Below are 21349 nucleotides of genomic sequence, written 5' to 3'. Positions count from 1 at the left end.
TTTTTATATTTGGGAGTTTCATTTGCCCTTAGAGTACAGCTAGAGGTTAATTTTGGAAAAACTTTTTTTTCCCTTAATTGTGCAACAAGTAACATGCTTATTGTTGCCATCTTAGATTTGACAATGTATTACAAATCCAAATATATAAAGCAATTCCACTCTGTTGATGCTACTGGTAACAACAGAAACAAAACAAAATAACTATATGTGTTTTTTTAGGTTGTTGTATTTTATAAAAAGTACATGGATTATTTTTGCTTCATTTCATAAGAAATGTACTGTGCAGGAATGCTCCAGTAATTCTATTACCAAAGTTAGAAATACAAATGCAAATTTAAATGAAGAAAATCAGATTTTGCGTAATTATCTTTTCTCTCTCCACCTGATGACATAAATACGGTATTAGAAAGCTAGTTTATGTCTGTCAAGATCAATTTGCAATAATATCCATCAAATTAGCTCATTAATAGATAGTTAATTTATTCTTAGCTCACATGTATCGTAGGTGCTAAAAACTTAAATTGACATTTTCTTAAATATTTAGATTAGATGACCATTCCACTTGAGGATATGCTGAATTCATTGAAACTGGCATTGAGAATTTAGAATGTGTTACAAATACTGCCAGTCATAAGAAAGTGTTTTCATTAATTTTTGTGAACCTGATGTTTAATTACCTGAGAGATCTATGAGGAAAAGAGGAAAAAGAACAAAGCACTAAACTATAGCATAAACTGAACTATAATGTTGTGAGAGAGTTCATGCTTGTGCACTTTAATAGAAATATATATTTCATAAGGATTAATGAAGAATAAAAATGAATCACGCCAGGTTCGGTGGCTCAGCCTGTAATTCCGCGCCTTTGGGAGGCTGAGATGAGTGAATTGCCTGAGCCCGGGGGTTCGGGACCCGCCTGGGCAACTTGGCGAGACCTCGTCTCTACAATAAATCAAAAATTCAGCCGGGCATGATAGCGCATGCCTGTAGTTCCGGCTACTCAGAAGGCTGAGGTGGAAGGATCGCCGGAGCCCAGCAGGTCGAGGCTGCAGTGGCCGGGAGCGGCCACTGCACTCCAGTCTGGGTGACAGAGTGAGACTCCAACTCAAAAAAAAAAAAAAAAAAATCACTATCAGAACAGATTTTCCTTTTATTCATCAGGTGGGAAATTTCTTATATTACATGTTTTGTCTTAGTTGCTACTCCATAATATTTTCAAATTAAAGGTCTAGTTCCTTATTTTATTACTCAATTATTCTACAGCGTCAAGGATGTATTTATCTCAAGACTTATATATAACTGATTCTACTTAAAATAATTAATGTACATAGACCTTTCTCCAATGTCAATGCCTTTATGAAATGTCACAATGATCAAATTTTTAGCATTAACTTGTTCAGAATTTTGAACCAATCTGGAATTTAATTTTTTTATATTTCTTTTTTCTATCAACAAAATATATGCAGGCACAAAAAGTCTTATTTTGACAGCAGAAAAAGTACTGGTGAAATATAAATAGAAGAATTTTCAGCACTGAATAATGCTAAAATTGACGAATATATATTATTATTATTTTTTTTAAATAGCTGGAGTCTCACTCCTTTGCCCAGGCTGGAGTGGTACACCCACGGCCACCCCAGTGTTGACTTGCTGGGCTCCGGTAATCCTTCTACCTCAGCCTTCCAAGTAGCTGGAACTACAGGTACGTGCTACCACGCCTGGCTAATTTTATTTTTATTTTTTTATTGTAGAGATGAGGTCTCACCAACTTGCCCGGGCTGGTCTCGAACCCGCGGGCTCAGGCAATTCGCTCGCCTAGCCTCCCAAAGTACTGAGATTACAGGCTGAGGCACTGAACCCAGCCTATATGTTATTTCTTAATTATCACAATAATTCCAGCGGATAGGCAGCCTAGATAATATTATTCCTATACACAAAATTAAAACAGGTTTTGGGAAAATTAAAATGACCCTAAAGTCACATAGTAAAAAGTGATGAAGCTGGAATTCAAATCTAAATTTATATATATTTTTAAGTTATTATGCTTTCCATTTTACAATCTGTTTAACTAAAGAAGTATGCCCATCATTGGCATTAGGATTGGGGTAGATAACACTGCATGTTTGAATATACTCTCTGGAAAAAGAAGTGCAAAATAAAAAGGATAGAAAAATCTGTCCTTCCACTTCTTTTTCTTTGTGCTGTCTCTGAGGTGGTTTAGTGAGTGGTTTCGCAAGACTTGTTTCACTCTGTTTTGGACAAAGCTTCAAACAGAAGGCAGCCAATGACTAACTTCTGGTTGCTAGGTGTGGCCTCTTTTCAAATCCTACAAAGTCAGAAGCCCAAGGCTCCACTGCTAGTGTGAAGCCTTCAGAGAAGAATCTCTCTTTAGCTCTCTGGAAGAAGGTAGAAATAAAGGTGAGTCTTGGTTTTCTTTTTAGTTTTTGTTGTTTTGGAAACTTTTCTAATCACGATGTTACATATTACTGTGTTTATAGAATTTATGGCTAGCTGCATTTAATATGCTGAATCATCGACCAATCTTTCTGTAGCACTATATCAAATATTTATATTTTAGAATAGCAAATTGTAATGTTTTTGTTTGATTTAGTCAAGAAATAGAATTAAAAATATGGTAAGTTTGATTAATACTGGCTTACTGTACTGTTGGTGAGTTACCATGGGAAACAAGAAAGGAATGTGCTTTTCCTCTGGTAGCCGTAAAAGAATGTGTTTTTCCTTTCCTCCTCTGTGGAATATGAGTTTCCAAGAGCTGTGTGTGTCTTACAGAAAAATAATGATGGGGGAGGGCAGAGAAGAACAGATGTGGCAGCAGTGGGTTGCAGGGAACTTTCAAAAATAGCAGGACGTTCACAATTTATTTTCCTCTCTTGTAAGGAAAAGTAAATTAATTCAGACCTCATAGTGGTGATCATGCCTTTTGTAATTAACATTTTAAAATTAACGTTATGTTTACTCATGCAGTTTAAAGAAGTTCCGCTTATTACTGGATTCATTTAAAGAGGGTGTGACCACATTTCTTTTCCTGTAGGCTCTGTGTCATAGACAGGTTTTTCAAGTGCTAGTTTGAAAACCTAAAGGGAAAGAAAATATTTCCTGGGTGGTGTCAGACACGGTATCCCAGGGGAATGCCAGTGGGGCCCTCTGAAAACTATTTTCTTTGCTTGTTGAACTAGCTAATGGCCATAAAACTTTAGAAAAGTACAAGGCAGAGCTAAAGAAGACTTTTTACTGGTGTTGGATATAATTGCCAAAATAAGAGATTATGAGTCATAACCATATAATCTGGCTATTGTTCATTATAAAAGTTTCTTCAAGGATTTTTTTTCTTAGCTCATTTTAAATGTTAATTAAATGTACTGATTGCTAATTTTTAATGACAGCTAATTGAGAAAGATGTGCTTTTTTCCTGCCTTATTTATGCCTAAAACTTTGTCTGAACTTTGAAAGAGACATGCTTCCTTTTTTCCACAGGAATGCATTTTGGTAACTGTAAGAGAAGGCGCATTGCAAATGATTCAAATGTGGTAAAATGCTGGTTTCATAATTCTGAAATGGCCTCTTCCCCAGAAGTTACATTATTACCATAGTTCCAGACGCAGCCACATCTGGCAGATAGCCAACATTTGACTGCTGTTGACAAAATAGTTAATAATAACATGATTAAGGAATCAGCCAGAGTTTCATGCTTAATTATATACTTTTTTCAACCAAAATATGTACAAAGGTTGCTTCTGTATATGATATTAGTTGGCTGAGCTGATTGTTCTTAATTCTCTCTCGACCTGGGAATTTATAACTTATACTTAAAATCAGAGTTAAACCAATTAACCTTTTATTTATCTTAGTGATCCACCATAAACAGTTTTTGAGGTCAGCTATTTCCTTTTCCTTTAAAAGTGGACAGATTAGCAGAGTCGCACAGCGGAAGTGTGCTGGGCCCATAAAACCGGACAGATTTTTATCAGGAGGATCAGAACAGATTTAATTTATATAATGCCTTTCTTCATTATGCTATCTTTCTTCACCTTCATCTACTCGAGGTGAAATTTAAGACTGGCACTTTGGAGTTGTAATGGCTCTCAGATACTATTTACTCCAACATTCTTATTTTAAAATGATGACCCTCTGGAGAAGTTGAATGTGTTCTCGAAGTCAAATTGCCAAATAAAGAAAATCAAAGTAAGGCCCAGAACACTTCAGTTCTTATTTTTATATCCTATAGTTGTGAGAAGATGCTTGTTAAACGAGTGTACAAGTAGATGCGTTTTCTAAAATATTTGTTGAGATATACTTTTTACTTATTCAATAATACTTATTAACATACTAAATATCAGGAATTTTGCCAAGGACTGGAGGTACACAATATATAGTGTATTAGCACCACCCTCATAGACTGCTCCTGAGGGTATAAATAAGTCAATAGAAAGTGATAATAAAAAGTGATGGGGCTGGTGTAGGGGTAAAGTTGGGATGTTTTGGAAGAACATAGAAGGTCACCGAATCCAGTGCTGAGGAACGAATGAAGGCTTTCTGAAGGAGTGATGAGATCTATGCTAAGACCTCACTTAGAAGTAGCAATCAGTTAAGCGAAGTGAATGCGTAGGAGTAATGATCATTTCAGGCAACAGGAACACACCCCAAAAGCCTAGAAGCACAACATTCATGAGGCCCCTTTCATAAATTGCTTTTTAATAAGTTATGCCTGTGTATAGCTTAATTGCCATTTCTCACAAGGAAGGTGTGGGAGGGACTTGCGAATTATTTATTCAGAGAAAAGCTATGCACAAAGCAAAGCATTTAAAAAATAACCTCCCAGGGCTGGGGTGAAACCTGCTGTAGTCTCCATGGGTTGACTCTTAATGAATTTGATTCTCAAGTGTGACTTATCAGAAGTAACACTGATCATGTCATTGTCTTTTTGGACAATTTAAAAGAAAATATGATACTTTGGAATCAGAAGACATAGATTTATGTCTTGATTTTTGTCACTACAAGATGGAATATTGCCTGGAGCATATACTCATTTTTCCCAGGTAGAAAATGAGAATAATGATGCTAAGGCCATTGTTTCGTACAAGGGTTAGTAGTTGCTGTTACTATCATTGCAAAACTCTGATAGTTCTAGATTGTAACCAGGAAGGTACAATAAACCACAAAACTTAGCTTCCTCTGTCACAAATTCTGGAGGTAGCCTTTTATGAGACAGAGAAAGATGAAAAAATGAAGAGGCTTCTCTTAGGATACATAAATATATCCTCCCAAAATGCTAATCTTTAGAAAGCTACACATTTACTTCATAGGTAAGCTGAGATGGGTAGGTAGTGCATGTTCACAAAAATATCCTTCATTAGAAGAAATGTTATTAATTTTCATCTAAGACAGTCTATGTATAAATGACCATTTCATTTTCAGTTAGCTTATGCTATGCACAGAAATAAACTTGGTTTTTGAGCTCATTGATAGCTAGGTGAAACCTATATTGAGTTAAATGTATAGACTAGGCTCTTAAAAACCAAGTGCAAGCTTGAAACGTTACAAACAAAAAGACAGAAAAAAAAGAAAACCTTTTACGAACTCAGGTTAGGCTGGTTTTTATGTAGTGTGTAGGTATTAGACAGTTAGAATGACTTAGCAATAAAATTTGACCAAAATGGTTTCTGCAGTGGTATTAATTAGATGAGTACAAATTATTCAAAGTTCTGTTAATATACGCAGCTGACTTTGGGCACTTAATTAGTAGGTCATGATAAAATCTGCTTCCTTTAGAACAGTTTCTCACATCCTGCCATGATGCTGGTGTCTTCAAATTTTCCTCAGCTAATGGTGAATTTGATTTTATTCAGATTCTATTTTCCTATAATTGATTTTCTTCAGAAGGTTCTATAGTGATTGCTTTTCTTTTCCCAACTAGACTATGCTTTGTTGGTTATCCAAATACTTCAGACTAAAATGTGAGAACTCAGAAGATGTAAATCACAAAATTATTTCCTCTAGAGATACTCTTTTGTATCAAATAAATTATCCAACCCCTTTATTTTCTTTTATCTTATGTTATGCAATTAATACAGTTTTTCTTAGGCTTTCTCAGGTCTTTTATAAAGGAATTGGTCTTTATGTAAGTAATTCTTTAGATGTAAAAAAAAGCAAAGTACAGTAAAATTTTCATAAACTTTGTTTTGAATTCATCAGACTCACTTTTACTATATTTGACAATATCTTTAGTCTTTGCTCTCTTTTGAAGTTTTTCTTTGTTAATTATAAAGATGAAATTATTTAACATGTTTTTATAAGTAATATAGTAGTAGTTTGCCAAGTGACCAGTTATGTCATTCATTTTGAGGATTCTACTTTATCAAGGGGCTTGAATGAGATAATGAAAATAGAAATTTCGAATACCTGAAACTTTACTAGAATTACTTTAAGGTATTGGGTGTGCCAATTAAACAGTTGGAATAAGAAATTCCATGTGGTAACAGCAATTACATCAGATTAGACCGCAACGGGAGCTAAAATCTTTGCAAAATTGAACATTATGACTTTACCCCAGGAAACAACTTTAAATTTATCGATTACTAGAGGGAAGGGTTTACTTCAAATGAATGCACAAAATATTAGTTCTTCTCGCAGATGACAGAATAGTAATTAGAGCAGTCCTCATGATAATTAAATGGAGATAATTTCTGCTTTGGATATTATTTCCCTCATGCATTCAATCTTATTACCTGGAACTCCAGTTATTTTTAAGCAGGTGTGAACTGAAGTACTTTGTCTGAACATGCTGTTAAGGAATCAGGTTGTGAGTTTTACTCCTCATGAGTCCTTTCGCTTCATATCAAGAATTTAAAATGGCCAAGATTTTCTTTCCATCCTTTCTCATAAGTATTCATGACAGCAGTCTCTAGAGAGATGAGACTAAAAGATATGAATAGATCAGTATAGACCTTGCTCATGGGCTCCAAAAACGCATCCCCAGACCAAAAAAGATTACTGATGGCTTTGTATATGTGTGTGTGTGTGTGTGTGTGTACAAAACAGAGAACACGTTACTTTTTAATACACCTAAGGTTTTAAATTTATATGTCTATTTAAATGAAAATATTACCAAACCATGTTAGCAATTCAAGAAATTTTCTTTAAAGTAGAACTTTCCAAAATAACATGCTTATTACAATTTCACCCTAATGCTTCCTATTAGAACACAAATTCGGGTATGAAATAATCGTTTTCTGTTTTTTTTTTTTTTTTTTCTTTCTGTTGGGTGGAAAAACATGTAGGATTAGTATTTACACAGCTCAAGTAGGAAAAAAAAAGATATGAGAATAGCAACTACCCCAATGTTGAGCAATTTTATACCAATAAATTGAAAAGAAAATTGAAAATTATTCAGGGAGAAATATCACCTGGGTATCTTTCACAGATAAGATTTTGAATCTGAATTCATTCCGACAGATTGTCACAGATTATTTTACCTTAGTCACATAATCACTATGATTTTTATCTAGTCATTATTTTTATACAGGCTCTCATTAATTTTACATTAATTCGCTAATGGCCTACTAAATGGTGTTTTAATCTTCCATTTTGCCCATCCCTTAGCCATTCTTCATGTTACAGGATAAATGAACTTTCTGAAATATCGGTGAAACCATGCTGCTTTCTTTTTTAAAATCCATTAATGTTTTCTCAAAGTGTTGGGGATACATTTAAACTTCTTTGTTTCAGCTTCTTCCAATATTTCCTGCTCTGGCAAATTTCTTTCAGCTTCCCAAAGATGATGAGCTCCTTTACATTTTGTTCCCAATTTTGTTTCTGTCAGGATAATCTGGACTCACTTCAAAGTCTTGAAAGTCTTGAATCAGCCAGGGCCTACTTTAAGAGATTTCTTTAGTCTTTGTGTTTTCCCATGGAGAGCACACACTAGCTCTAAGTTCCTGAGGCAAAAGGTGATTTTCAATGTTTTTTGTGCCTTCAGTGGTTGGCGTATGGTGGTCTGTAGATTTCGAACAATGAAGTGAACCACCAGCTCCTCTCTTTAGCCTGTGTGCTTACTTGTAGTACTTGTCTGATCCCTAAAATTTAGAACTGAATATACCAAGAAATAGCCCCAAGTTTCTGAGTGGAGACTATGGGTTTCTTTTTAAGGGTAGGACCTTCCTTTTTAAAAGCTAGAATCTTACAATTTGTTATGCTCTTAAGTATAACCCTGGAAAGTAAGTACAAGGCTTCTTACTCTCTAATGCTGCGTCTTGCACATATAAATTGGTGGTGGGTGGTGGCGGGGGGAGGAGTTGTTTGTATGTGGTGCGTGTTTTGTAAAAGCGTCTTCTCATTTTATTTCCAGATACTTCTTTAAAAATGGCAATGGTATCAGAATTCCTCAAGCAGGCCTGGTTTATTGACAATGAAGAGCAAGAATACGTTGTAAGTAGAGTGATAATAAAATGACTTAAATAGAATATTAAAATAGAAACTAATCTGAGTGAATGGAAATGAAATTATTTATCTCTCATCCTCAGAAAACAGTGAAATCATTCAAAGGTGGTCCCGGGTCATCAGTGAGTCCCTATCCTCAATTCAATCCATCATCAGATGTCGATGCCTTGCACAAGGCCATAACAGTTAAAGGTAATTGTATTTCCTCAAAACAGCTCTTTCCTGGACATTTCAGAATGGCTATTCAAATGACTAGTGAAAACAGACATATGCAATGGAAAGAGTCTGTTTCATTTTGTAGATTAAAAAGATTTCTTTATCAAATGAAGACATACTTCCTTTCTCAGCACTTAGGAAGTTTTGGTCAAATTGGTGGAATTTCTACTGGTGCAACAGATATCATTACCAGCTCATTTCTAGCAGAAATTCAATGCTGCAATCAACATTTCTGCTCACATTTAGAGTTTGAACTAGGATCAAACACTGCAATACCAAGGACCAGGAAAAACTGGTCACCTCTTCCTTTCTCATTTAAATGAGTGAAGTGTCATCCTAAGTGCTACCTTGATATATAGTATAGATAGCGTCTCTTTTCTAGACTGATATAATTTATATTTCTTAGTTTGTTAAGGAGTTTATTTGAAACATCTTGATAATGAGTCATTTTATGTTGATTGATGATGAAGAAAATTGATTTTAAAGGCTGACGGTCCTTTATTTACAGGTGTGGATGAAGCAACCATCATTGACATTCTAACTAAGAGAAACAATGCACAGCGTCAACAGATTAAAGCAGCATACCTCCAGGAAAAGGGAAAGGTATGTCAGAGTGGAAGATATTTAATTTCATGTTTATGCTTGAACATGGATTCTGAGGCACAGTTACCTAGTTCTTTCCGTTTTTAACCACTGTGTTTTCATTATACCTAAGACTGGGTTTGCAGTATATATCCACTTTGGTGCAATTGAATCAATGTTATCAAATTCAGTAATTTCATGCATTGGTCTTCTTGGAGTAAGTTCTTTGCAGATGTAGTGTTCTGAAGACAAGTTTTTAATTTGAACATGACAAACATGAAGATTGCTATTGACAACAAAGAATGTGTGCTGATTGAAGTATACAATCTGCTAAAATTTAAACTGAGCTGCTTAATACCTAAATATGCAGTTTATGTTTAATTTTTCTTTAACAATAAGTTTTATGTCTTTTATACCAAATACGAATAGCTTTTTTTTAAGCAGTGCAAATTAGAAAACTATATAATGTCAATGTCTTATTATACTACTTATTTGAGATGTGCAAACCTTAAAGATTGGAAACATTATTCATATATTATTTTAAAAGTGACTGTACTACTGTTTTCTGTTAACACAAGCCCCCTGTGTTTTGAGCTTTATGATTTCTCCCTATATAAAATATTAAAAGCTCTATCCTTTAAGAAGTTATGAATAAATTCAGTAAATTTTATTTGAATCTTTCTAGATCTAAAAGATTAGAACAGCATTCCTAAATACCTGGTACACTTTCATTTGTGAAGGAAAGAAGCTCTAAAAGATGGTTGAGTTTAGGGATCAGTAGTAAGATGACCAAAAAATCACATTGTATAATCTAGCATATTACTTATTAGAAGCCCATATTCTAATCTCTTTTGTACAGCCCCTGGATGAAGCTCTGAAGAAAGCCTTTACAGGTCACCTTGAGGAAGTTGCTTTAGCTCTTCTAAAAACTCCAGCACAGTTTGATGCTGGTGAACTCCGTGCTTCCATGAAGGTAATTCACCAAATTTAAGCCAAACGCCTTTCCTCAAGAGAATGTATACAGCAAGTTGCTTATGCCTGCTATGGTATCTTCAAAATGTAGTATAGTGCCTATTAATCAATGGGAATTCAGTGAATGAATGAATGAATTAATACATACATGATAACATAAATGTTGGCACTTAATACCTTCTGTTTCACACCGCTGGATGAGTCATATATCTGCATTTTTATGTGTTACCTTAAATATTGGCTATAAACCTATGTTATTTTAGAGCCACATAATAGAGCTCATTATAGTTATTTAATATGGTGGGTGATATTTACTAAATGTTAGATTCAAACAAATTTTGGAAGACAAAAACTGGTAGATCCTCTTGAATGAAGATTTTTATAAAACTTTCTTTTTCCTTTTTTTTTCTCTTTCAATTCAGGGTCTTGGAACTGATGAAGATACTCTGATTGAAATTTTGACATCAAGAAACAACAGAGAAATCAGAGAGATTAGCAGAGTCTACAGAGATGGTAAGTTGTAATGTTTAACAGTCCAGGTGTCTTAGTTGGAAAAGAAATCTTACACACTTTTGAAAATTGGATGTGGAGGTTAATTATGGGGGCTTTGCAAGCTATACATATTAAAATGTTTCTTTACTGTTTGACACACATCGATTAAATGCACACACTGTTGTTACCAGGCAACATTCAAATTGTGAGGGTGCTGACAATGGAGATGGTGTTCCAAATTACAGCAAGCTTACGCCTCAATAGAAAATGTTCTAGGACAAATGGCCATAGATGAGGGCGATCCAAAAAAACTGGAATTTATTTATAAAAAATTGTGTATTTATTCTTACATGTTTAAACTTCAGTCACCTTCAAAGTGCTCTCCGTTCAAAGCAATACACCTATTAAAGGGCTTTTCCACTGCTCAGAACAGTTTTTGAACTAATCCATTTTGATGTCTTTTAGAGCATCTGCCGTTTTTTGTTTCACCTCTTCCACATCTGCAGAATGTTTCCCTTTGAGGAACTTTTTCATCTGGGGAAATAAAAAAAAAAAGGATTGCTGAGGGCAAGATTGGGTGAATAGGGAGGGAGGGGCACAGGGTTCATGCAATTTTTGGTCAAATCTCCAAACAAAATATTCTTCATTTGTTTCTGAAAAGGTAAAGAATTAGGTGCTTATAACTTTATGCTGGAGACCTTAATTTTACCATTATGAACATAAATGCCTCACTGTTTATTCCTAATTAGATCTATGGGGATGAAAGACCAGTCGTGGCTCATTTTATCTATTCTGAAACATTTCATTTAAGTTATATACTTAACACTGAAAAAGGGATATTGCAAGTCTTTTAGCATTTTTCTTCTCTATGTTCTCTGAGCTATTGGCTTTTTTGTTTTCCCAGCCTAAGATGTGGTACCATAGGGTGGTCTTTCTGCTTGATTTTCATTCATTCATGGAGAATTCAACAGTTCTTGTATATTTCATTCATTCATGGAGAATACAACAGTTCTTGTATATTTCATTCATTCATGGAGAATACAACAGTTCTTGTTTTCAGAGCAGTTTCATAAAGGAATCAAGATAAGGAATCTTTTAACCTCATTTTTTGCAATTCTTATATCATTACAAATATTTATCTTAGATCCATATATCAATGATAATAATCAAAAGGGGGATATTATTAATTTTAGTTTTTATTTGCTGAAACATAGTTTGCAAAAATAAATGTTCATATTTGTTTATTGTACTAAGATATAGTCCAGTCACAGACTATTAAATTGCCCTGTTTCAAGTTGTCTTTGTCTCTTTGTGTTGTTATAAAGAAATACTGGGCCGAAACGGTGACTCAGGCCTGTAATCCCAGCACTTTGGGAGGACAAGGCGAAAGGATTGCCTAAGCTCAGGGTTCGAGACCAGCCTGGGCAACTTGGTGAGACCTCGTCTCTACAATAAATCAAAAATTATGCCGGGCATGTTGGTGCATGCTTGTAGTTCCAGCTACTTGGAAGGTTGAGGAGGAAGGATCGCCTAAATCCTGCAGGTTGAGGCTGCGGTGGCCGTGAGCATGCCACTGCATTCCAACCTGGGTGACAGAGTGAGACTCTGACTAAAAAAAAATGGGATTTATTTGCCTCACAGTTATGCAGATATGCTGTACAAGAAGCATGGTACTAGCATATGCTTCTGACAGGGACCACAGACTGCTTCCACGTATGGTGGAAGCAGATGGGAGCAGGTGTGTGCAGAGATCACATGGTGAGAAAAAGGAAGCCACAGAGAAAGTAGAGGAGGTGCCAAGCTCTTTTTTCAGCAACCAGTTCTCACAGGAACTAATAATGATAACTCACTACCAAGAGAATGACACCAAGCCCTTCATGAGAGATCTGCTCCTATGATCCAAACACCTCTCACCAGGCCACACCTTCAACACTGGAGCTCAAATTACAACATGAAACTTGGCAGGGCCAAATAAACCATATCCAAATCATAGCAGTAATCAATTATAAACTCAGTTTTAATTTTTTTTTACTAGAGCATTACTTTCATAATTAAGTAGGGATTTTTAGATACTCACACACACACACACACACATATATATATATCATTAAACTATATTATATATGTATAGTTTTTCAGTTAAATTGTGTTCAAGCAAGTGCTTCTGTTTTGTTCCTTTAAACAGTTATTTTATTCACTCTATTGCTTAACTTCTGGCATGTTGTATTTCAAAATTAATTATTTATTTAATAAGGTATACCTATGCAATTTGTTCTTGTTAGCAAAAGCTTTGACTGTAAGTTTTAATTCACAGTATTATCTAATTTGCTCCTATTTCCTCACCTGAAATAAATTTGATAATCCAAAAATTCACGTGCTTTAATTTCTATACTTTTCTTTTTAGATGATGATATTTTGAAATGTATTCCATAAGTCATTAAATACTGTGGCATTGTGAATTGTAAGCCAATATGGAGATATCAGATAAGTATTATCATCATTAGTTATCACTAGTATACTGAAAAATCTGTTTTCCTTTTTTCTCAGAACTGAAGAGAGATCTGGCCAAAGATATTACCTCAGACACATCTGGAGATTTTCGGAATGCTTTGCTTTCTCTTGCTAAGGTACAACTCAGATAATTTAGGAAGTGTCTCGTCTTTATAAAGAATAATGTGTCAGTTCATTTTGTATTTCTGTAATGAAATATCTGAGACTAGGTAATTTATAATGAAAAAGGGTGTATTATCTCATAATTCTGATTAAAATGTTCAGGATTGGGAATCTGTGTCTGATGAGGGCTTCCAGCTACTTTCACTCCTGGTGGAGGGGGAAGGGTAACTGGTGTGTGTAGAGATCACATGTCACATGGGGAAGCAGGGTGGGGTGGTGCCAGGCTCTTTTTAACAACCAGCTTTATCAGGAACTAACAATGTGAGAACTCACTCACTCTCAAGAGAGGGCATTCAGCTTTTTATGAGAGATCTGCCCCGTTAGACAAATACCTTCTATTAGGCTCCATCTCCAACACTGGTAATCAAATTTCAACATGAAATTAGAGGAGACCAACTTACAAATCTTCACAAGTAAAATAAATGTAAGCTCTCCCTAGAAGTGAGTCATTGAATCTCTTTTTTTTCCAAAGAATATTATTTATCTGATTTTAAGGGAATTAAGTAAATCAGGCAATTACATGCCAGAGACAAGCTTACAATAAAATGGAATTTCTTTCAGGGTGATCGATCTGAGGACCTTGGTGTGAATGAAGACTTGGCTGATACGGATGCCAGGGTAAGCAAGTACTTACAAAATACTACCAGTCAGTCTTCTTACCTTCCGTGGAATCACTATTTGATGCCGTCCATGTGAGAGCAAATCCAAGATCCTCTGAGAGCCTCTTTAATGGCTCCTTAATGTTCATTGCCTGGATGAGACACACCTTTCTACAGCCCAAGGGAAAAAAACAAAGTGTTTAATTTTTCAATAGATCTCATTACTCATAAAACCAGAGCAGGCTGTGCGAATGAGAATTTGATTTGTCAGTCCTGAGGATTATTTTGTTGAACAAACTCTGAATTTTTATTTTACCAAGTATAAGAAAGGGAAAAGTAATGTTTTTATTAAGTACAGTGGAAAGAGTAAGCATATCTAACAATATTTTGGCAGTGAGCATTGGAATAGTTCATAGATGTCAATTTACATTGTAAAAATATTGCCACCATATTATAATAATTTAAGTAAATTATAGTAACATATTTATATACTTTCAAATATATTGTTTTATATAATTTCTGTGAGATTGCTGTTTATTTATATACCATTCATAGGCAACATTAGAAAAATCATGTCATTTTAAGGCCTGGAGTTTCTGTTTTAAAAAATAATTATTACTTGTGTTATGCCTTCCTCATGGAACAGTATTCTCTGGATAAATTCATTACAATGATTCAGCAAGGATGGCAACTTTTTTGTTCACCCCCTCCATTCACTATATCAGTACATTATCATGCACACAATAGACACTCATTAACTTTTTATTGAATAAATGCACACATAGCCAGATCAATTTGCCTGAGAAGTCCAAAATAACTTTCTGTGTACATTGGAAGTTTGATCATTTTAATAGAAATTGTGCAAGCATATTAAAGAGCAAGAATTAGCATTTAAATAATTGCCCATAATAAAACTTTATTCTCATTTGCTTGTGACATTTCTGAATTTGCTTCCCATTTTAAAACTATCAGGGCTCTTAGATATAAATTTATGGAGACTGCATGGATTACTGTGACCCAGGAGGATGATAGTAATTAACATTTCAAAGTTAATGGAGCATGCTTGTGACAATAGCTCAGGGATTAACTTTTTCATTAAATTTACAACATTTTAAAAAATCTGTAGGTTAGTAAGGCTAAATTATTTGTCTAAGAGTATATAGCTTTGAAGCTGCAGTCAGAATCTAGAAATTCTAATATCAAAATGTAAGACCTAGGTTATGGTTGAATTATTCATTTATAAGTACCACTTGCTATTAATTACTTTGAACAATATAGAGTAACAAAATATTTTTAGATTCCTTTGGAGCTACCTTGATATAGAGCATAATCTTAAAGCAATTTAGTTCAGCAAACATTTATTCTGCAAACATATATTCAGTCTCTAGTGTTGATAAGGCACCTTGAGAGATACTGTGGAAGATATTTGACAAACAAAATAAGGTCCCTATCTTTAAGGAACTTGCAGTCTTATTGTCATCTACCCTGATTGTATTGGACACAAAGCAGCTGCCTAGAAAATCATTGACAGGAGCTAACATTTTTGTACAAGCATCATTTCAGCAGATAGTCAAGTGGTTTTTTATGTGTTTTGGGGCAGGCCTTGTATGAAGCTGGAGAAAGGAGGAAGGGGACAGATGTAAACGTGTTCACTACCATTCTGACCACTAGAAGCTATTCACATCTTCGCAGAGGTAACAAAAACAGTTTTTTTCTGGAACCTGTTAATGGATTGCAGTTTTCTTTTTTTGAAGACAAATAAGAGTAAGGAAAGAGAGAAGTCTTTATCTGTGGCACTCCTATGTGAAATAATTGTTTTGCTCCTGATCTATTATTGTTATTTGTTCATTTATCTATTTTGTACAAACACCATTTTATAGTATTTGAAGCACATTTTGTGACCTTGACATGTAGAATATTATTTCATTATTTCACTGTTTTTATTCCCACAAAAAATTTGGAATAGATATGAGAAAAGATACACCCACAACAGAACAAATGACATTATAGTGAAGAAAACCAAAAAGAGCCTTAGAGCTCACTGAAAAAAAGAGTATGTAGGTGCTTCAGAAATAAAACAAAGCAAAAAACTTGAAAAGACTTCTGGCCTTTGAGCACAAGATATAGCTTTAAACCTCCTGGAAACCAAGGCAAAAGAAAAATCATGATGATTGCCTAAAGTTCATTATTTTATAATAGCACACTGTTTTCTACTGTTAAACTTAAGAGAAATATACTGCACAGATATTTACATAAGGGAAGGTCCATTTGCTATGGCAGTTAGCACTGCTGTGGTAAGTGTTATGGCTGTCAGTCACATGCCATTTCTAATAACTGTCGACACTTACAAACATTTCTCCAAAATGTACAGCAACAACAAAATAGCCATATGAGTTATATTCCTAGGAAAAGATGAAGTATCCATGCTATGATTAGTTGTGTGAATGACTTTAAAAAAGTATAGTTGAAGTTATTATCCTAAGGAATTACTTCAGTCAGTTGCCTTGATTTTGTTAAAGCTTGCTAATGAATACAATGTTTTGTACATCTCTGAATTTAAATTTAATATTCAGTGTTTCAGAAATACACCAAGTACAGTAAGCATGACATGAACAAAGTTCTGGACCTGGAGTTGAAAGGTGACATTGAGAAATGTCTCACAGCCATCGGTATGTAGTTCTGGAACTGGAAGAATTTTCTAAATAAAAATTGTATTTTCAGTGCAGCCCCATACTTAAAAAAAAGACAAAAAAACTAATAAAAAAACCAAAAACCTAACCCAAACCATCAGAGGTGGTACAACTGTGTTTCAGATAGAAGCATCATGTAAGATTGGCAGAGAAGTGTTACAAACTTCTTAATAACAACAGATATTATTCCCCTTTTCAAAAATATGAAGAAGTGGAATATACTTACTGAGTACCTACTTATGCCAAGAAATGCAGCAGGTTGGGCATACCACGGATACAGTTTAGCATGGTCATTAAGAACATGGGACTTGAAATCAAATAAATGTAGGACGCGCCTATAGTTCCGGCAACTTGGAAAGCTGAGGCTGAAGGATCACCAGAGTCCGGCAGGCCGAGGCTGTGGTGGCCGGGAGCGTGCCACTGCACTCCAGTCTGGGCGACAGAGTGAGACTCCAACTCAAAAAAACAAAAAGAAAAAAAGAAATTAAATAAATGTAACTTCAAGTCTTCATCTACCACTTGTTAGTTGTATGATCTTGGGTAAGTCCAAGAGATCCTGATTCAGTAGGTCTGGATTGACTAGGTCTCCCAAGTTATTAAAATGACCATCAGGACTGGGAAACCTATGTTCTCAGACAGCGTTTCTTAAACATTACCATGCATATGAATCCCCTAAAATTTTTGTTAAAATGCGGATTCTGATCCAGTAGGTCTGAGGTACAGTCTGGGTTCCACTTTGAGTAGCAAAATAAAGAACCCTACAAATTGACAAGAGCTAGTATTTTATTTGAATCTTGTTTTTAGTTAAGCCTATCTTATCCCAGGGTTTTTTTTTTTTAAATGTTCTTATTACAACATAAATAAAGAATTTATTTATATGGTTTTTAACCCCTACTAGTTTCTTCATTTCCAAGGAGAATATATTCAGGACAGCACTAACTATTGAAGTTTTTGTTGGGATGTATTTAAGGCAATAGGAAACTGGTTGTCAGGAGAAGAATATTCAAAACTACCGCCTAGAGAGTCATAAGTATCTTCTCATAAGCCAAATGCCTTATATTGAGTAGGGTGGAGGGGTGAAGAATAGTGATGGGGGATAGAGTTCTTTTGGCAAAAATTTTATATTTCCTGTTTCTTTCATATGCATATTTCCTCTTTTGTGGTGAACATGTTGGCTAAAATTTGCTTCTCTTATAGTTAAGTGTGCCACAAGCAAACCAGCTTTCTTTGCTGAGAAGCTTCATCAGGCTATGAAAGTACGTACCATTCTACTTATATGGCTTTGCATAGAAGAAGCATTATTTGTGGAGAGAACAGAAAACCTCATATTGTTTGAAAAATCACACATTTAATATCTTCCCATTAAAGAGAATAGTTGTTCTATTCAATGCAAGACATAACACACTACCTTCTGAGAATAAACTTCTGTTAAACATGTTGCATTTTTAAAATTTAATGGTGAGATTGTAAAGTGCAATCTGCTAGAGATTTATGACTCACTTATGTTTTGCTTAAAGCTTGAGTCACCACTGAAGGGCGATATACTTTCTCTTTTAATGTGATTTTAGTAGCCCACATCCATTAAGGTTGTGAGTTTTATAATCTCCCCATTTCTGTTTCATTTGTCTTTTTTATTATTTTGTCTTTCATACCATAGATTAATAGTTTAATCTTTTAAAGTGTCACTTCATCATTATGGAAGTAGCAGATGCACTTAAGATGTATTTGAGATATGTTTTTCATGATGTCATGTTAACTTTACCCTCTAACATGCATGGTATTATACAGAAAACTTCTTCCATATTTCCATTTTGAGACCCCAAATGAATAATTATAAAGTTATATTTGTTTTTCCTTTGCAACTCAAAAATAAAGAGGTTTTCAGAGAGAGAGAGAGAGAGAGAAGAGACCCAACCATTTGGATAATATTAAGGAGCCTCTATGAAATGTTAGGCATGCTAGGCACTATTCTGTAACGATTAGCACGGTTGCTGTCCCATGTCTTCTGTTTTCCAGTGTGTTATTTGGTTGGGTAATGATGAATACCTGGTACTGTTGAAGAGCAAAGAGTGACATATACTCCAGTCTTTGGAAATCAATGTAACCTTGCTGTCAGCTAAATTAAGACCTGAGGTTTGAGCTGGGCTCGGTGGCTCAGTCTGTAATCCTCGCCTTGGGAGGCTGAGATGAGTGGACTGCCTGAGCCGGCGGGTTCGAGACCCACCTGGGCAAGTTGGCGAGACCTCATCTCTACAATAAATCAAAACATTAGCCGGGCGTGGTAGCACGCGCCTGTAGTTCCAGCTACTCGGAAGGCTGAGGCGGAAGGATGGCTGGAGCCCAGCAGGTCGGGGCTGTGGAGGCCGGGAGCGGCCACTGCTCCAGTCTGGGCGACAGAGTGAGATTCCAACTCAAAAAGAAAAAAAAAAAAGACCTGAGGTTTGAGTAGAAATGAGCCAGGTGAGGATAAAGGTGGAAAAGATTGGGTATAAAGCAAGAGCAGTCTAAGAGGAGGAAGCAACACACGTAAACAGACTTGAAGGGAAAAGGTAACAGGAACTTTTCAAGACAGTAAGTATAATTAGAATGAACGTGCATAGCCAAAGAGGTTGTAGAGTTAGGCAGGATAAAATGAGCCCCGATAAAATGATTTGTTTCTATCCTAAGGGCAACAAAAGATCATTGAACTGTTTTAAACAGATGAATTCGATGATCAGATTTACTGTTTGGGAAGCTCACTTTATTTGTAATTAAAGGATAGTATGGAGATTGGATGGTAAGAGATTGATTAAGAGGTTGTGAAAGTTCTCTATGCCTACAAATGCAGTGACTTGTCTCTTGTCATTTCATTATTGCTTGTGTAATGTGTGGGTGCGTGTATGTGTGTGATAATGTGGAGATAGTTTTTCTATAGAAATTATATTGAAGATAGGAGGGCCTTCATTTTAAAATCCACAATCTTTAATGAGAGTATTTTCCGAATGTAAGAGATACTTACCATCATTTGTTTTGGCCAGGGTGTTGGAACTCGCAATAAGGCATTGATCAGGATTATGGTTTCCCGTTCTGAAATCGACATGAATGATATCAAAGCATACTATCAGAAGATGTATGGTGTCTCTCTTTGCCAAGCCATTCTGGTATGTTGTGATGTTCATAATTCTATCCCCACAGATGAAATTGCTTTTTGCAACATCTTCAGAGAAGAGTAGACTTCCTATACCTGTAAATTTGATATGTAAGATTAATTCACTATATTAAGGTGCATACTTTCAATGGTATAATCTACTAGTGAGTTTTCTGCTGAAATACTAGGTACCTTTTCAACCAAAGACATGGAAATGTTTAGTTTCTCATGCATCAAGTCAGCAAGCAATGTATTTTAGAGTTTCTGCTAGTGTAGTTATGATTTGTTTCGTAATGAATGTTGGTCAGAAGATTAGGAAACTTATTATTCAAAATATTTATCTTAATTTTATCATGTGTGTAATGTTTTAAATATGTGTTCAAATTTTCTCACTAGAAGGTGAAAAATAAGACCAAAAATGTCAAGGGTTTTGAACTTATTGAAAGATACATAACTATTTAAATTCAATTCATTATTCCATATTGAATAACTAAAATCTACGGAGAACATGTGAGAAAATCACAGGCCAATAACTTTCTCTTTTTCTGATAAGTACATCAAACATTTCCTCACCTATGATATGAAATTCTATTGCATTATACTTATTCAATTCTATATGTTATATCATTCTTAGAAAATAATGACACTACTATAAAGCATAATTTAGGGAATTTTTAATCTGGATCTTGAAAGCTATTACTTTTAATGCAACAATCAAGAAATATGTTACTTGCTTTTATTAAATCAATGATATTTTTATCAAAGATCTAGATAATTGACACACTGTACTATACGATCTTATCAACAGCTAAGTGTACAAATAAATAATTCTTTGATAATTACAAAAAAAACCTTATACTGATTATGGTTTTGAGTAACATACTCTATTTTTTCATCAACAGGATGAAACCAAGGGAGATTATGAAAAAATCCTGGTGGCTCTCTGTGGAGAATGTTAGCTTTCTCTAAACATTCCTTTGATGTTCTCAAGCATTATGATCAGAAGACTTCTACTATATCTTTTCATTCCATAGGCTTAAATAGGAAAGTTTCTTTAGCATGATTACAGTCTAGCTGTCTGCATTCTGAAAAATACAGCCTATAAATCATTTTTATATTACAATTCTGTATAATAGAAATAAGCTCATTTTTTAAAAAAAAATATGTTTACCCCAAACCATAAAACCACATAAACATGTTTTGCTAGTATCATTGCCTGAGATAGATACCTATATAGTTGAAAATAAAATGATGTTATAAGACAATTAGTGTGTCCTCGTTCTTCTATGTTGGTTTCCTTTTATGTGTGATCTATTAGTTTGATTTGACATCAAGGGACAGGAGCCTGAATTCTAAATTACAGTTTTTTTGTTTTTTTTGAGTTGGTGTCTCACTCTGCCCAGACTGGAGTGCAGTGGCAAGCTCCCGGCCACCGCAGCCTCGACCTGCTGGGCTCTGGCGATCCTTCTGCCTCAGCCTTCCAAGTAGCTGGAACTACAGGCGCACACTACCACACCCGGCTAATTTTTTGATTTTATTGTAGA

General features: G+C 34.9%; 1 protein-coding gene across 2 annotated transcripts; it reads left to right on the top strand.

Annotated features, from left to right (window-relative positions):
* The first annotated feature begins 1649 nt into the window (after positions 1-1649).
* ANXA1 (annexin A1) lies at positions 1650-21070 on the top strand. 2 transcript variants are annotated; one of them, XM_021715590.1, is made up of 13 exons: positions 1650-1699; positions 8363-8442; positions 8538-8646; positions 9179-9273; positions 10112-10225; positions 10647-10737; positions 13264-13343; positions 13951-14007; positions 15589-15682; positions 16562-16657; positions 17876-17934; positions 19696-19818; positions 20708-21070. In XM_021715590.1, exons 2-13 carry the CDS (start codon positions 8377-8379, stop codon positions 20762-20764), a joined length of 1041 nt encoding a protein of 346 aa, XP_021571265.1. In that variant the 5' UTR covers positions 1650-1699; positions 8363-8376; the 3' UTR covers positions 20765-21070. The 2 variants fall into 2 exon arrangements, with proteins under 2 accessions (XP_021571265.1, XP_008062339.1); XM_008064148.2 differs by lacking the exon at positions 1650-1699 and adding an exon at positions 2235-2415.
* The last annotated feature ends 279 nt before the right edge of the window (positions 21071-21349 follow it).

The sequence above is a fragment of the Carlito syrichta genome, unplaced genomic scaffold (genome assembly GCF_000164805.1).
Source record: "Carlito syrichta isolate Samal-C Ts95f unplaced genomic scaffold, Tarsius_syrichta-2.0.1 Scaffold307212, whole genome shotgun sequence".
Taxonomy (NCBI): domain Eukaryota; kingdom Metazoa; phylum Chordata; class Mammalia; order Primates; family Tarsiidae; genus Carlito; species Carlito syrichta.
The sequence above is the reverse complement of the archived record's forward strand: the minus strand, read 5'-3'. Positions and strand labels throughout refer to the sequence as shown.

Coding starts and splice junctions, on each gene's coding strand:
- ANXA1 (XM_021715590.1), top strand. CDS start 8,377: ATGGCAATGGTATCAGAATTCCTCAAGCAGGCCTGGTTTATTGACAAT. Junction 14,008..15,588: donor TGGCTGATACGGATGCCAGG/GTAAGCAAGTAC, acceptor GTTTTGGGGCAG/GCCTTGTATGAAGCTGGAGA. Junction 19,819..20,707: donor CTCTTTGCCAAGCCATTCTG/GTATGTTGTGAT, acceptor TTTCATCAACAG/GATGAAACCAAGGGAGATTA.